Source organism: Purpureocillium lilacinum, assembly GCF_023168085.1.
Source record: "Purpureocillium lilacinum CBS 284.36 DNA, scaffold_5, whole genome shotgun sequence".
In the NCBI taxonomy this organism is placed as follows: Eukaryota; Fungi; Ascomycota; class Sordariomycetes; order Hypocreales; family Ophiocordycipitaceae; genus Purpureocillium; species Purpureocillium lilacinum.
Genome location: NW_027072115.1, coordinates 3610150 through 3626476, shown reverse-complemented (window position 1 = coordinate 3626476; position 16327 = coordinate 3610150). Strand labels below are relative to the sequence as shown.

Below are 16327 nucleotides of genomic sequence, written 5' to 3'. Positions count from 1 at the left end.
TCCTGCGCCCCCCGGCAGTGAGCAGTGAGCAGTGAGCATTCACACGGCAGCGACACAATCAATGCAACAGCATAATTTGGTCTACAAGGGATAAGAGATTGATACGTCTATATGTCGTTTGCGCCCCAGCCACGTATTATACAGTGCAGTGTGCTCGCTCAATGAGGAAAACTCCGTAAAGGAATGTCGCGATGCAGTTTGGGTGATCGTCGTCGTCGCCGCCGCCATGGCCGCTCAGACCAGGCCGCACAGCAGTCTCCGCCACCACGGGCCCTTCTTGACCGCGGGCCGCGTGGGAAACTCCTCCAGGTCCGACTCGTTGCGTCGGAGGCCCTTCTTCGTATTGTTGCGCTGGAGCTCCTTCTTGGGCCGCTCCTCGTCGTCGTGCTCCGCGACGACCGTTGTGGCCGTCGACGCTGGCAGCTGCTTAAAGGCGACAATGCCGTGCAGGTGGAGGCTAAAGTCGCCCTCTTGCTGGCCAAAGAAGCTAGATTTCCGTGTTAGTAGGATCGTTTCCAAAGGAGGGAATCCCCGCTGAATTGTCACTTGCCTTCGCATCATCAGCCCAACGCGCTTTATATCCCCGAGGTTCAGCGGTTCCGCGTCGTGCTTGGGCTTGCCCCTGTACGTGGGCTTAAAGTCCTCCCAGCGCAGCTTCACATCTCCCGGCTTCTTGGCCACAAACTCTGCCTCCCAGCTCACGCCGGACTGCTCACGGCCGTCGTCCCGCGGCGGAGGCAGGTTGTCCTTGAGCGTCAGGGCGTAGCGCTTGCCATCCGCGTGGTCGGGCCCGGCAATGGCCACGATGATGCCTTCGTAGTCGCGCAGGTCCAGGGACAGGTCGCCGATGCTGTGCTGGGAGGCGAAGCCGGCGCCGCCGAGGGCCGTCGTGTCGAGGTGGCCGTGGAAGCGAGCGCGTTCGGGGTTCTCGACGGTGAGGTGCGACTGGCTGGCACCACCGCGGACGCGGTCGTCCGACGTCTCCCAGAGGGATGAGTCCCAGGGCCTATCGCGGAGGGCGGACGTTTGTTAGCGTGGGGTGGTGTTGGCCGTGTCGTGGAATGGACGGGGGGGCGGGAGCGGGTTTCAGGAGAAGTGCAGAATGCTTCGGCCACGGGCGCGGCATGCAGCCGGACGGAGGGGGGTGGGAGACTCACTGGTCGCCGCCGTAGAGGTACAGAACGTCGTCAATCATGGCTGCGGCAGTGACTGCAGGCCGTCGATGCGTGTTGGTTCCCGGGTTTCTTCTCAATGGGTCGTCGTCTCGGAGCGTGGAATTGCCCGTGGAGCTCTCACCAGATCATGACATAAGTGAAGCTCGAGCTCCGGTAGGATCTCCCGGGCCGGGCTTGCGCTAAGCCCCATCGGGCGCGGCTGTCGATGGAGCGTCGGTAGCTGCATATCGCGCCTAGTTGCATTCATTTTGAGCCTCACGAATTACACGGAAGCATTTGACCTGGCAGAGCTGAGACTCGAAATACCTACTCGGCACCACGTCTCGCCGCCATTGACTCCGACGGCATGACTTTGTCGCTGCCGGCAGCCGCGAGATGATGGGATGCAGCACAAAGAGGCCCATCGCCGACAGGTCACAGATTCACCCACGTCGCAAGTGCCGCCGCTCGCACGCCTCTCGTCGCCGCGACAGGTAGCATGTGCCGTCGCGGCGCTTCGTCGGCCCTGACTCAGGATGAGTGATGCGTGGGCGCGTGAGGGCGCCCGGTCAGAGCCTCACCTGTCGGATGCTGCAGAATGCTGCAGATGGACGCGAGGTACGAGCAGCGCGAGCATCGTCAAGCCGTGGGAAAATGCGACGGGCACAGATTTCGGTGTCTCGCCCGCGTCGTACAGCCCGCGACCGCCGCCGCCGCCGTCGTTCGGTCGTCCGCCCAGGCCACCTTGTTTAACGTCCAATCCTATTCATGGATGCAAGTGTTGGTTCCGAACTTCCATGGCCCAACAGGACACGCCCCCCAGACCGCAAAGGGTCCCGCTCCCCCCCGCGCACATCATCAGATACCCAAGGCATCGTGCGTCCCATCCGGTGGCCGAAACGACAAGTAGGGCCGGCAGCTGTACAGCCTCAAGAGAACCAACGCAGGGAATCAATTCGAGGTCACCCGGACCCCCCTTGTGTCCGGCAGCGACAAATCGCATCCAACCCGGGCATCGACACGGCCCTGCTTGCGAGCCTCTGTCTCCATTCGCAGCGAATACGCCCCCCCAACAGGGACATCCCCTGGGGAGCAGGCCGCCCCGCCGAGCCTCCCGAGACCTTTGTCGTTCATCTCGTCGAGTCCTCGGTGTGTGCTACATGCAGCCACTTGCCATGACGAAGGGGGGGCTCGGCACCCCGGTGATCTGCAGCAGCAGGAGCCGCCACTTCTGCTGGTGCCAGTGCTGCTGGCAAACGTTGGAGGAACCAGTCAGTGAAGCACGAAAGGGCGGAGGAGGCTGTTCAGGTGGAGTGAAGAGGTGGGCTTCTTTGCTGCTGCCTTGCGGGTTCGCCTGAGGCGCCCACTGCATGCGCACCACCGCCAGTGGAGGGCTACCGTTGGCGCTCCCCCACAGCGCCTCCATCCCATCCATCGCTCTCGCTCCCGTCTCCAGCGGCCCCCCCCCCCCCTGGCAGCCCGCGCGCGCGCCCAGCTCCGCTGCAAAATGTCCACCAACCTAGGACTCTGGGCTCGCTCAAGAGGCGGCGACAGGCTGTGACCTCAGCGTAGTGTTGCACATCCCAGTGATGCCACATCCCACGCGCGCCATCCATGGATGACGACTCCGCTCTCCTCGGGTTTCATTCTCCTCAACTCCTTTCCCCTCTCCATGGAACCCCCCAGCATCCTTCCCACCTTATGCCCCCGGCATCCCTGTTGGGCCTTTGTTTCTTCATCGGCAGGCAGCCCGGCCGGCGCCCGCGCGCCCTGGCCCCCCCAACAGCGGAATGGAGGGGGGGGGGGGGGGGGGCGTCCGCACACGCGCATCCGCACCAGCGCCCGCATCCCGCATCCCGCATTCCCGAAGAGTACGAGCAAGTACCCCTTCGCCTGCGTTTGCGTGCTGCGTGTACTTCCTGCCTCCTGCACTCTGCAACTGTGCAATACAAAACGTGCCCGTGCTCGTACCGCAGCGAGGGTCCAGCTCCGCCTGCCTGCCTGCCAACCCTTGGCTCACCTCGCAGAGCGCCTGGTGATGCCACTCTGGACTTTCTGCACTTCTTTTTTTGCCTTCGCGGCCCGCGATCCATCCTATCCGTCCGTCCATCCATCCATCCATCCATCCATCCATCCCCCTGGCTTGAACTCTGTCCCCATACCTTGTTCGCTTTATTCCGGACTTATCGGACTCGTGACGCACACGCATACCTGCGGACATAAGTATACGTACTTTGATACGCGTACGTATGCGCACACATGCTGGGCTTGGGCTGGGCTGGACCGGCCGCAGCCACGGGCTGCTTCCATTTCCCATCCATCCAAGCCGGCGGGCGTCGGCGGCGGCGCCCCAGGCAATGGCAGGGCAGGCAAGGCAAAGCAGGCGGCAGGGTCCCCTCCCATGAGGTCCCATCCATCGTACTTCGGCCTATCCGACCTCCCCGAAGTGCGTCTGCCACCACCAACGCAATGCGCGCCCCCCGGTCGAAATCGTCGTGCTGCTGGCTCGGCGAACACTCATTCGAGCGTTTCGAGCCCCATGGCCTGGGGTTCCCGGGCATGCCCCAGCCATGACACCACCCTGCCCACCATCACCACCTCCTCCCCTTGGCCCCTCCCCTCGCCGCCCGTCGTCCGCCATTTCTGCAGCATTGCCCCGGGCACCAGAAGCCCTGCAGAAGCCCAGCAGCGAAGCCTGTCCCGCCGCCATCTTCTACGACAACGCCCCCTCCCTACCGCACTGAGCAGAGGTCCCCTTTTTGCTTCAGCCCATCTGAAAGGTGCAGTGCAGTTCAGCGCCTCTCAGTCGTTACCGACAGTGACGTGTGGCATGTACGTACGTACGTACGTCCTACACGCAAGGGCCCGGCGCCAGCCCCAAAGGTAACCTGCCTCGATATTCTGGCATTGTTCCCCAGCGCTGCTCGCCGCCGGCACTTTGTACAACGCGACGACACAGGCCGCCCGCAAGCCTCACACACACTTATCGTACTTTATACGTTGGGAGCAACTGGAGTACGTACGTGGAGCCCCAGCCCCGAACGCCTCCTGGGCAGGAGGGCTGCCGGGTATCAATTAAGGTATCAAGCACCCCGCTGGGTCGGCGTCCCGTTGCGCCCGACCGGCTAACCCGAGAGCGAGAGACCGCGAGACACAGTGCAGCGGCAGACAGAAAAAACGAGGGCATTGATATTGTCGTCTAGGGAATGAGCTAAGTCGGGCCAAAAACCGACATCGTCTTGTGTGATGCGTCCAGTCCACCACACTGCGAGGTGTCGACGCAACACACCCACTTCAGTTACAATCTTTCATACGAATTACATACTGCCTACTGCCCACAGAAACTGAGAACAGTACGCCTGGGCGGGAGAGTGGAGGCTAGCCTGCCTGCTGTGGAACAGTCCCAGTCCCAGTCCCCCCTGTAACGTACTTGCTTGGGCCTTTGACGCAGGCCATCGGCTTCCCTCGTTTGTCCGAAAGCATCTCGCACGCGCACGCGTACAACACAACCTGTTGGAACACACAACCGGGGGTTGTGCGCTGCTGCTGCTGCTGCTGCTGCGCGGGCAGGCAAATCGCCCAGCTGGGCCCGCCGTGCTCGCGTTACACGGCAGCAGCAGCAGAGACATAGTTACCTGCGTACCCCCCTTCCCCCCCCCCCCCCATCCACATGCTCTCAGGACAGACAGACAGGCAGACAGACGGGCAGCACGTACGTACGTATCATTCCGTCAGGTCGGTCCACTCGATTCGACTCATCGCCGTGTGTATGTGTGTGTGTGCCCACTTTCGCACCTCTCGTCCTCCCAATCGGTCCCGAGCCCCCGTGAGCCGGCCGGCGCTGCGATCGACGGAGGGGGCCTCCTTTTTTCTGTGGTGCTTGGTGGAGGGGGGATTGGACTGGACTGGACTGGACTGGATCTAGAGGGGAAAGCGCACACTGTCGTCTCGCCCGGCAAGGCGGCGCGTGGCAGTCGTCACGGTGCTGCTGCTGCTGCTGCTGGTGTTGTATCGTCGCCGCGTAGGTAGCCTCCAGGGCCTCGACGCTGAGACAACATCTGCGGCTGTACGCGCAGCTGCAGCACCTGCAGCACCTGCATCCGGGCTGCCACCTGAGCTCGCCCAGGGCGGGAGAGGAAGCGAGCGTAGGAGCGCCAGGAAACTTGTCTCGTCGCGTCGTGTCATTCAGTGTAGATCGTGCCTCGTGTTTGTAATTGTTCAAATCGGAGCACTCGGCGGTGCTTCTATCCTTTCATTTTGCAACGGATATCTACTCTTGTACCAAGTCCAAGTATAACCAAGAAAAAACGTGCTAGTCAACGCCGACGCTCCAGCCCCGGCGCCGCCGAAGCACGGTCGCCCCTCAAAACGCCAGGCAATAATAGCAATCTTCCCAATGGCAAGCCTCGGAGACTCATTTCGTCGTGGTACCTGCCGGCGGGTCGCCACGACCCCGGAACCCGGCGCCTCAACGCAACCAAAGAAGCAAACCAGTTAACACTCCGTTCTTCGGAGTCCCCACGCAATGCCTCGCGGGGCCATTGTCCATCTCCGTACGCCATGGCTGGGCCTCAAAAAAAAAAACACAACTGATCTCAACGCTGGTCCATTCCACCACCCATCATCAGGCTTGGACCCGGCCGACCAGATTCAACAACGCCGTGTCTGTCCAGAGGGGGAAAGGAGTATGAAAGAGGAGAGGGATGAAGAGAGAGGTATGATGTTCTGGTGAGATGGACGTGTTTTGGCTTCATCGATTGAAGCTGTTTTGTGTGTGTCTGGCGCAATCATTGCTGTTGCTGAATCATGCCGGGAGACCCAGGCATGGACATGGGCGTCGTCGGGTAGTCGTAACCAGTCTCAGAGCAAGAGGCCGAGTGGTCAAAGGAGTTGGACAGAGGCGGCGTCTGGTCCGCGCATCAGCACGACACGTTTCGCTGGTGGGGGAGACGCCGAGCCAGACTCACATGAGCGTTGGAGGCGTCGTAGGGGCTGGGCATGTTCATCTCGACGCCCGGGACGAAGCCGTAGCCGAGGTAGGAGCTCATGCCATCGTCGCTAGGGTACGAATCCCGCTTCATGGCGTCCGCAAAGTGCGTCATCGAGGGAAGCGTCGCCGGCATGGAGGCTGGCGCGGTGAGGTAGTTGGGGTATGGCTCTGCAGGGCCAGACATGCTCGGGTAGGCGGGCGCGGAGCCATAGGGGTCCAGCAGGAGCTCGTCCGGAGCTGGGTATGGCGTGTAGGAGAAGACGGGAGGCGTGTGTGATCGCTCGCGCTCGCCGTAGATGGGCGCGGTGAAGACAATCTCGTCTGTGCTGTCCATGGGAGGGGTGAACTGGCCCTGCTGGACAATGGGCTTCGAAGGCATCGGCGCGGGCTGTGCCTTTTGCGCCTTGGGCGCGGACGGGCGCTTGGCGCTCTTGCTGGGGCTGGGCGTCCGCTTCTTCTCGGGCTCTGCCTCGTCCGACGATCCAGCCCGGCGCTCGAGGTCCTCCATTCGTCGCTTGAGCTTCTTGCCTGCAAGCATTGTTAGCGCCAGTGTCTTCAGGCTTCTGCTCATTGGGACAAGACATACGGTAATTTCGCTGGGCAATGCGGTTCTGTATCCGCCGGCGCTCAGCGAGGTCGGAGATCTTGGTCCAGTCCTCGTCGGGGTGGGCAGAGCTGCTGAAGGCGCTGCTGGTGCCGTGTGTGGAGTAGTGTCTTGTCGGTGCCGGCGGCGCACCGTAGACGTAGTGTTGGGGCATGGCGAACATGGACATTGTGAAGGCTGTTGAGGGTGAGGGGAGCGAGCAGAAAGGTCGCAGTGATGAGGGAGGAGAAGGCTAGCAGTCGTTGAGCCTGCCCTGTTGCGATGTGATGAGGAAGCAGAGTCACCAGAGACGGTTGGTGTAAGTGAGACTCTATGTCTATAGAGGCACAAGGTTCAAGTCGCTCTCTTCAGACGCAACCAGGAAGCCGGCATATATATGTTATGTTGATCCAAGAGATGGTCGAGCTCGGTGAGGTCCAGACGGAGGGGAGGCGGCTCCCAAGATATTTATCTCCCGAGCCAGCAACGAGTGCCTGCGGCGAGGGGAGGGTCATGGGCCATGCCACCCCCAGCAGTCCCCAAGGCCCCGGGCGGCGTGCAGGGCTGGCACCCATCCCATCCCAGGTGTAGGTGTACGAGGGTACCCATGGAGACACAGAGGCGTGCGTGGTAGCGTTGCACGGCGGCGGGGCCACCACCCTCGACGCAATTCGCGCTCCCGCCGCCCAGGGCTGCCGCGAGGTGTCCTGCCTTGACAGCCGATCTGCTGTGTCGCCAACTGGGCTCCTGGGCTGCAGGCGGCGGATCTGTCAAGGGGGGGAGGGGAGGGGGGGTGTGCGAGAAAAAAGGTCCCGGATGAGGTGGGGGAGCGAGGCGTGGGTGGCGTGCAGTTGACGATTTGTTGGAGAGCGGGATGGCTGTGCTGCCCGCTGGCGCGAGTACGGAGTACCCAAGGCCAACTCCGGGCTGGCGGCTGCTCGCTGTACCCGCCACTGGAGGCAATGACGGGCTAAATTTGCCCAAATGGCCCTCGCCGCTCACGCCTGGAGGACGATGCCGTCTGGGGCGAGTGGTGGCCCTGAAGACGATTGCAGCGCACCGGACGGACTGACGGACGGACGGCACAGCACTGGGCGAAGCCATGGACAGCAGGCACTGCTAGGTCCGTCCAGGACGCGGGCGCCCGAAATAGGTGATGACCAATTCTGCCCCATCGTGAGCGAGGCCGTGGCCGTGGATTGTGGCCGACGATCCTGCCAGCCGGGGCCATCATCGTCGTAGGGCTGTGTAACGACGGGCGGGACGACTGGGCCCATACAGGCACACAGGCATACGACAGGCATACACACCCATACAGGCATGACGCAGCGTCGTCCAGCCCGTCGCCTGCTGGCCCCCAAATCGAAGAACCCACGAGCGTGGCTCATTGGAACGCTCCGTATCTCAGAGGAAAGGCGCGTGCTGCCTGTTTCACTTGCAGCCCTCAGCTCAGCGCCCCGAGATGCCTTTCTCGGCGGGGGCGCGAGAGCCCTTCTCGAACAACTGTCGTGTTCCTGCACCGGCGCCGAACCTCCACCACTTGCACGTCTTGGCGACCCCGTGTTGGGCATGCACCCGTCACGCCCGTGTCTTTGATCCATGGCGCAGTCGTGAGCCGTGGCCTCCCCCATTGCTGATCAGAAAGCCCATATCGATCAAGAAGGAAATGCCCGTCGGCGAGGGCTGGTGGCACCAAGCTTCCTCGACGCTCGCTGGAAATGGCACGGGAGTTGGGAGCTCCGGACGGCGCACGCCAGCCATGGGGTTCCGCGGGACATGCGCCCCCCGGCTCGTCTGGGACCCGCGCCCAAGGCGTTGGCGGCCCCTGCTCGCGGGAAAAAGGCACTGTTGGGTGCGCGGCATGTGTTGATGATGTCGACGGGACGCAGGCCAACGAACCGCTGCCCACTGCGTTGCCGCCTGTGCTCCGTGCGTGCCGCCTTGCTGATGCGGCGTCGAGCGGCCTCGAGGAGGTCGAGGCCAGCGGGTGGCGAGGATCCTTCGCACGTCGAGCCATGCCATGCCATGCCATGCGTCCAAGGACACGCTTGGACTGGGCGACAGCCGGCGTCGTTGGGGCGGATGTGCTGGCATCAAGCAAGGAGAGGGGGCCATCATTGAGAACGGCCTCGTCGGTCAGTCACCTTGGCCCTTTGCGCGCGAGCCCACGCAACGCAACCCACCCCTTCATCCCATACCATGCCATGCCATGCCAGGTGCCATGCCTTGGCCATGGGATCCGTTCTTCCCCTCACTCCACCAGGCCCATGGCTCCTTCTCGCTCGCCTGCCGATTGAGTTGGGGTTCCTTCCCCTGTCGGCCCGGCCTACCACGAACAACGCAGTCGCTGCGCACTCGAACTCTAGTGGACCTGCTGGGTGTGCATCCACGCATCCACTATGCCTGTGCCCCCGAGACCCCCGAATGCCCTGCCCAGGTGCCCTGCACGTGCTTTGTCAGTGTCCTATTTTTGGCCCCTTGTTCTTACCAAGCCGCCACACCGCCATTGATTGGCCCGCGCTTTGGCGTCTGCCTTGAAGGAGTCCGAGTCGCTCTTGCTGTTGGCATCATCGTGCCTGCGCCGCTCCTCATTTGCTCGCACAAGCGCCAGGCGGCACCACTCTCCCTTCGCTCAGGCTCGCTCCCGTGGCTGGAGGCTGCTGCTGGCGGCTGGAGGCATGTGGCCCATTGTTTCGTTTCTCAAGATAGACGGCGATGATGATCGCTGGAGCTCGTGAATCCCCCAAAATCCTCCGCCTGTCCGTCTTCGTTTTGGTTTCCGTCTCCGCCTCCACAGATCGCAGACACCGCCACAACCAGACACCATTTTCGGAGCCGCCAACGCCGCACTGCCCTGCCGGAGATGGCTTCAAGGCCAAAGATCGCTGCTTGTCCCGCGGCCGCGGCCAGCACCGCTGCCCCTTGTTGTTGTTGTTGTTGTCCCTACTGGCGCTGGCGCTGGCGGGCCCCCCAGAGAAATTGGCATCCAGCGAGTGCTATTCATGGCGAGGCCATCGTTTCATGGTCGACCTCGACCTCCCGCGGGGTCCCCGGCCCGGCGGCTGAAGGCCCCTCCTGCTCGTGATGGTGCTATCGCCAGAAGGGCAACAAAGGGCCCTTTGCGTGTGGGTTTTGTGGTGCCACGGCTCTCGCAAGCATGGCCCGGCCTTGCACAAACCACAGGGAACCCTCCCTGGCCCGCTTGACAGGAGCTCTTGGGCGACACTTGCGACTGGAGCCCGAAGCAGTGCAGCAGAAGCGCTTCCGCCCAGATCCACAGGACCACCGACGTGGGCGCTCGCCACACCCGCTGCAATATGCCCAAAACGTGATGCTGGGCCGGAGCGAGGGCCCCGTTGCCTGCGCCTCGATCCCGTCTGTCATTTCAGTGTAACCAATGGCCAGCCCGCCGTGGCCGTGGGATCGTACGTGCCAAACGTCTGGCCCTCTCAGCCCTACCATCCCAAGGGTCTGGTCCGGGGTGCAACGTTTGGAATAATCATTCGCGAATGGCAACAGATGGCCTCGCTTGCCAGATCCTTCGTTCTGCGCCCAAAGTGCCCGATGTCTGTTCATCAGCACCCAGGTGCCCCAAAGAGGTCATAAAAGTCGAGCTCTCCGGTCCCGAGACAGCAAAGGTCCTGCTCATTTCATTGCATGCGACGGCCGCCAGCAAGGCGACCACCAATCCCGGGAGTCTAATGAACGAAGGCGTCGGCCAAAGGGGTCTCGCTCAACCTTCTTGCGAGCGCAGATTGCTGGTAATCGGTGACAAATGCCTCGTTCACTTCCTGCTTTGGGCAGTATGCTTCGTGGCCACACACAAGTAGGCTATTCGACCAGGGCTTCGGGATGGATGCACCAAGTGCTGCCGGGATTCAGTGCAAAGGTCCCCTGGGCCGGGACGTCTATGTGCCGGCCAGGGGGAACTACACTCACAAGGCGATGCACAATTTCTAGGCCGATTCTCCCGAACGAGAACGCAGCGCAGCCCTGCCAGATTAACCGCACCAGCCAGAGCCAATGGCGCCGGGAGCCATTTACACGGCACGGCACCACGTACGGCGCAGCAGGAGGCAGTCGAGGGAATTTGAAATGTTGCACCCAAGTCATTGGCCAGTGGGACCCGGCGCTGTGGCGAGTCAACGGCGGGGAACAGGGGGGGCTGTCGAGGTCTCAGTCCCGACTCCCCAATATCTGGCCGTCACTGACGGCAGGTTTGCAGCGTCGACCACCGGAGCACTAGCGTGGCAGGCGAACGGAGCGCAGCGATATCCAGGACTCGACGCCCGCAGCAGATGCAGGCCGGGCAGGACTCAGACGTGCCGCGCTCCAACTCGGGCGCGCCCACTTGGTCCTCGCCGGTGCTGGACGGACTGCCAACGCGGACCCCGGCCGCGCCTAATTGGCGGAGAAAGATCCCAAGCCCTGTCCGTGGGCCACAGAGCGGCAGGCGTCAAAGTTCGGTGCCGTGCCGTGCAAGTGGGTGTGGGCGTGGCCCAGAGCACGCCAGAGGCAGATGGCAGACGTGAGGTGACAGCCCGCGCCTTGATCGTTGACGGAACGGGTTCCACCTCCCACAGGGCGCCATTGCAGCCCGTTTCCACCGGTTCCACAGCGGGCAGGGACGCGGCCGTCCCACAGGGCCAGCCCAGGCGTTATTATTGCCCGAGCGAGCCACTGGACGCACTCGAGCACGGCAGGCGTGGGTGCGGACGCCCCAGCTGCTCGCGAGCCTCACCTACGTGCGAGTATTCCCGCTTGCCTGACGCAGAGCGCTGAGGCTTGAGCCTCGGACGGTTTCCGTGCACTAGCCGTCGGGAGGCTCTCCTATGGGAGCTGCCAGGTTAAATGCATCATCATTCAGACAAACAGTCGTGCTCGGACACGCCCGCTTGAAAGCACATTCGCGGCCAGCTGCACTGCACCTGGGCATGTGGGTCGGATCCGACGGGGAAACGCTGGGGACCTGCCATTGCCATCCCGTCTCGTCTCGTCTCGTTTCCCTTGCCCACTGAGCGTGCTGCGCGACGCTGGGCTAACATGCTGGCTGGCGGCCAAGGAGGGGCCAAGGTCTCTCGCCGGCGCTGGACATCCAACTACCACCCAGTGTAGTGCCTGTACGCGTATACCCTACCGAAAAGGCACGGCGAGGTTTCGTCTGCTCGCCGCTTCGCCGACAGTCGTCTGCCCATCATCGCAACGCAACGCAACGCGCATAATCAGCATCAACCAGACTGTCGGGAAAGGATGCTCGAGCACAGGATAGGGGCCCTGCATCTGCCGTGACGCCGGATCGTGGCTACGCCTCAGCCTTACTGCCCATTGAATGATGACATGCGCTCTGGGGGCAGATTAAGGTTCTCACAACTCCTGACGAGCCACCCCGATGCCGAGCCTTGGGCGTTTTGCCGTGCAGACTCGCGGCCTGGCGATGGAGAGGGTGTGCTGCTCGAGCCCGGCGAGCCGGCCTTGCCCCAGCAGGGCAAGTCGGCCACTTTTGCACAACCCCGGACGGGGGTCCGCAGGGAAACGCCCCCGAGCGAGGCTAGCGATCTGGCGCCGCGCTGTCGTTGGGCAGCTGGCGACACCGCGCGCGCCAAAATAGGGGGCCGGAGGCGCTTGTTGCAGGGCCTCGCGCCATGGCGCCTGTTAAACGGTTAAAGAAACAGCGGCCAACATCGCATCGCATCTCCCGTTGCAGACGGGGGTGCCCAGCGTCCCAGCGAACCAGCGCGGGTTGGGTACCCGCGAAGGATCCAACACGTGCAAGTCGGACACGCGTGCGTCGACCACCGACTGCGTCCTAGGACAGCGCGAAGGAGCGCATGCGAGGCCAGCATCCAGCGCCGGGATCCTTTGAGGTGAAACGGGCCGGCGGCCAATGACGACAACGACTCTCAGTCCAGATGGACTGCATCGTCACCATCAATATCAACATCAACACGAGAGGCCTCAACGAGCCTTGCATGTCCTTTCAACCGGCAGTAAAACAGCCGCGACGCTTCCGCAATCGGAGGCTCGAGACGACAACTATGTGGCCGCCGGAGGAACTCTCTGGCCGCTTGCCCGGGCAAGCCAACGAGCTTGCGACGAGCTCGAAAAATCGAGATGCTCTCTTCCAAGGTTCCATGCCCCCGGAGCTCCAAAACCCATTCGCACTCGTACGTGCTGGTCCCAAGCTCCAAACACCCCAGGAGCTTTGGGGGCCGGAGACTAGCGGAGTGGCCGGGGCCATGGCGTGGGCGGTGGAGTCCCTGCAACGTGATTCCACCAAAACCCCCAAAAGAGAAAACCGTCAAGGCATCCATGGATCAGTGGGGGTTGGCCCACTTCAGGCGGTGCGATGCCCTGAGCTGCCTGTGTTCCAGCGCCCTGCTCCCGCTCCAGCGTCGCAGGAGGCGGCAGCGCGCGCGGAGAGTGCGGAACGGGGGCGCAAAAGGGGGCTAAAGACTTCCACGCCCATCACGTGCCCAGGTATCCCATACGTGACGACGCTCTGGAGGCACTGGCGAAGAGGCGGGGGTCCCAGATTCCACATTGGTGGAAGCAGGCACGCCCCTTCCATCCACATCCCACATCGAAGGTGCCACGCACGCCCTTGGTCCCTTAAGGTCCCGCCACTTTGTCTCCCTCAGGCCGGCGGTTCCTTGAGGAAGCAAACGACGACGACGACAAGCTTCTGTCGGTTGTTCCATCCACGGGCGCTGCCACCAAGACACCACCGTCTGCAGACGCCGCAGACGCAATCATGCTCGGCACTACGCCTCTTGCGGCTCGGGTCTGCTGGCCTGCGCCGTGGCGTCCACCGCACAAAGGGCGCGTCGCTCGGGGGCCTGGAACGGCTCTGTGCCGTCGTGGCAGCCAGCTTTCCCCCATCATCCCTTGTTCGAGGCAGCCTGTAGGTGTGCCTCGCTCAAGATCCGTTTAGCCTGTCCAGTGTGCAGCTCGCCTCGGCGGCTACGCGGCCGTTCCTCGACGAGGCTGCTGACGCCCGGCACTTCGACCCGTAGGGCTGGGCTTGGCTGGGTGATTCCAACCGCCCCGTAGCCGAGGGGTCCGGGGTGGCTACCTATCTGTCTGACCCTGTTTTTGACAGATGACGGCCCTGCGAAATCCCGGCGAGCTCCGGTCGAGCTCCGGTCGAGCTCCCCCCAGATTGATAGCAGAGCCCAGGAGATCGAGCCCGTCCGTCGCCGTTCACCCGGCACCCGGTGCCGGCTCCGACACCGTACGGGGGGGGCCAAACTCTACGGTTGACACACGTGGGCGCCACGACAAAGCCGGCTGGTCTCGGTAATCCGTGCTGTGCTCGCTCAGCAGTACCCGGGTTTACGGGCGTCTTCGGAGGTTGTGCCCGTCATCCAAGTCCCAAACCCGATGCTGGCGAACGGAGCGCGGGACAGCGCTGGAAGGCAACCCGGCTTTCGCTATCAGTCGGCGTCGCCGAACGGGACGATGCATCTACGAATTGATCTGCGCACCGAGATGCAACTGCGGGCCATGGACGCGACGACGGGATTGGCGGGCTATTCGGCGACGTCCCTTGGACACGGCTGCCAGATTGGATCATTTGAGATGAGCTGCCCGGAATTCGCTGCAGAATGGCCTGTTGGTTGGCCAGGGAGGGGTCGACCCGGGGAACTAAGCTGGCGTGTCGCAGGGTCACCGACTCTGTTTGTCGGTAGGGCTGAAGGGGAGGTGTGCGTGGCTCCCCAGCATCTCGACAGCAAGGCAGCGAGCGACCAGGGGGAGGGGAGTGAGGGGGGTGTGGCAGATGTGGGTTTGACGGGCACACGGTCCCCCATCCCGCCCGTCTCCATCTCCATGGCACGCACTCCGTGACCCATGCGAGGGTTCTCGGCTTGCCTGGCCGGGGGGGGACCTGGCTGTCGCAACCGCCCGTGATTGGTCGCGTCGCATGTTTGGCCGTTCTGCCGGCGCTCGGGAAACGACGATTTTGGCATTTGCTCGAATTGCACACGGGCCACGTACCATCCGGGCTGCGCGTTCGATCGAACAACATGCCGGAAGGGGTCGCAGGGTTGCATCGCGCTGCCGCCTCGTCGTCGCCGGCCGAGCCAGCACGCGGCATCAGAGACAGAAGGGTCACGATTCCACGCTGGACATTGAGTCTCGCGAGCGACGCCGCGCAACTTTCCTGAGATTCCTGAAGGTCGTGACGCTCCTGAGGCTCATGGGACTGCCCACGGTCGGGACTGTCTGCTCACGCAGGGGCGGAGGTCCGGTCGCTGCCATTCGCTGGAATAAACGCAGGCGAGCTGCTGGGGGGAGCTCTGGCAAGCTAGAGACACTACCGGCCAGCCACAGCACGCCGACGTCACGGAGCCCTGGGCTGGGTTATCGCCCCAAACGAGGCGGCGGCGACCTGGAGCTTGCGTGGACCACAGCCTCGCACGCACTTGGCTCCATACCACCAGCCCAGCGTCTGCAAGTCCCGCAACGACGCTGGAGATGGGCATATTGCTTCGTACGAGTACAGCCTAACCAAGCTAACGTGTTGACGTTGACAGTCCATTCCGTGCACGTATACAGGTGGAACCGGGCACTCCGCTCCAAGCGACCAGGTCGCAGCCTGGCGGAGACGCTCTCGATGCGAATCGTCAAATCGCGGCCGCGCGAACCAGCCCGCGGTCGCTCCAGCATCTTTACCAGGGCGACGAGGCAGCAAAGACAATAATACTATGCACGTCGTCGTCTCGGTATCCACGGCTACGCTTGCGGATAAAACCAGGTGAATGCGAATGCAAGTGTTCGGCAAGGCAATCTATCAAAGTCGCACTCGAGCGCGAGGCTCTGCGTCGGAATGCAAGCCATGCGCCTCATTGCGATGCCGTGCGTGTCGGGCCCCGCCAGATTCGACCGCCAGTTCTGGCTGTGGGAGCCGCAGTTTTGCTGGCGAAAAGGCGGGACCGGGGCAGACGGATGGCGGGCGGAGGCTGGCGGGCTGGCGGGCTGAGGCTTGTGCCCGGCCTGTCACAGGGCAGCGGAGTGGGTGGTGGGCGGCGGCTGGGCGGATGCGATTGATGGGAAGACGCTGCCTGTTGTGCCGGGGTCGCTGTCTCGCCGACGCGCTGCCGAAGCCAAGCGCGATGGCAGCTCGCTCGCAAGGGCGGGAGGGGGGGTGGCCAGAGAGACGGAGAGGGTGGGATGGGCGAGCGTGGGGTGGGATGGAACCCTGCCCTGCCAGGACCTCAGGAGCAGCAGCGGTTGGAGAAGCGACTTGGGGTTGAGCTTGGGACGATTTGCCGGGTGGTGGGGACCGTTTCCGACAAGACGTCTCGCTCGGGGCTGCTGTGTCACCAGCACATGGCTTGGGGAGTGACGATGGTGGCAACGACACTCGACTCGAGGGCATCGCCAGGGCGCACCCAGTTGGCGCCCAGTTGGCATCCATCCGGCACCCAGTTCGACATGGCGGCCGGCAGTCTCCGTGGAGGAGCACGGAGCAGCGACGCCCACGTCTTGGCGGCGCTCCGCCGCGGCCGAGAGACTGGTGTCCGCCGTTTTCTCCGCCGCGAACCGTCCACGGATCTCCGTTGCGTCGTCAGACAGCCGGCCGTCCGTCCGTCCGTCGTG

At 63.2% G+C, this 16327-nt stretch overlaps 2 protein-coding genes across 2 annotated transcripts; both read right to left on the bottom strand.

Annotated features, from left to right (window-relative positions):
- Window positions 1-234: 234 nt before the first annotated feature.
- PLICBS_007693 (uncharacterized protein) lies at window positions 235-1195 on the bottom strand (the record flags this gene model as incomplete). The annotated part of the gene is made up of 2 exons (XM_018321159.2): window positions 235-1006; window positions 1158-1195. 2 exons carry the CDS (start codon window positions 1193-1195, stop codon window positions 235-237), a joined length of 810 nt encoding a protein of 269 aa, XP_018181056.1.
- A 4746-nt stretch (window positions 1196-5941) lies between these two features.
- PLICBS_007692 (uncharacterized protein) lies at window positions 5942-6917 on the bottom strand (the record flags this gene model as incomplete). The annotated part of the gene is made up of 3 exons (XM_018321156.1): window positions 5942-6061; window positions 6122-6672; window positions 6731-6917. The coding sequence occupies 3 exons, from the start codon at window positions 6915-6917 to the stop codon at window positions 5942-5944; spliced, it is 858 nt and encodes a 285-aa protein (XP_018181053.1).
- Window positions 6918-16327: the final 9410 nt, after the last annotated feature.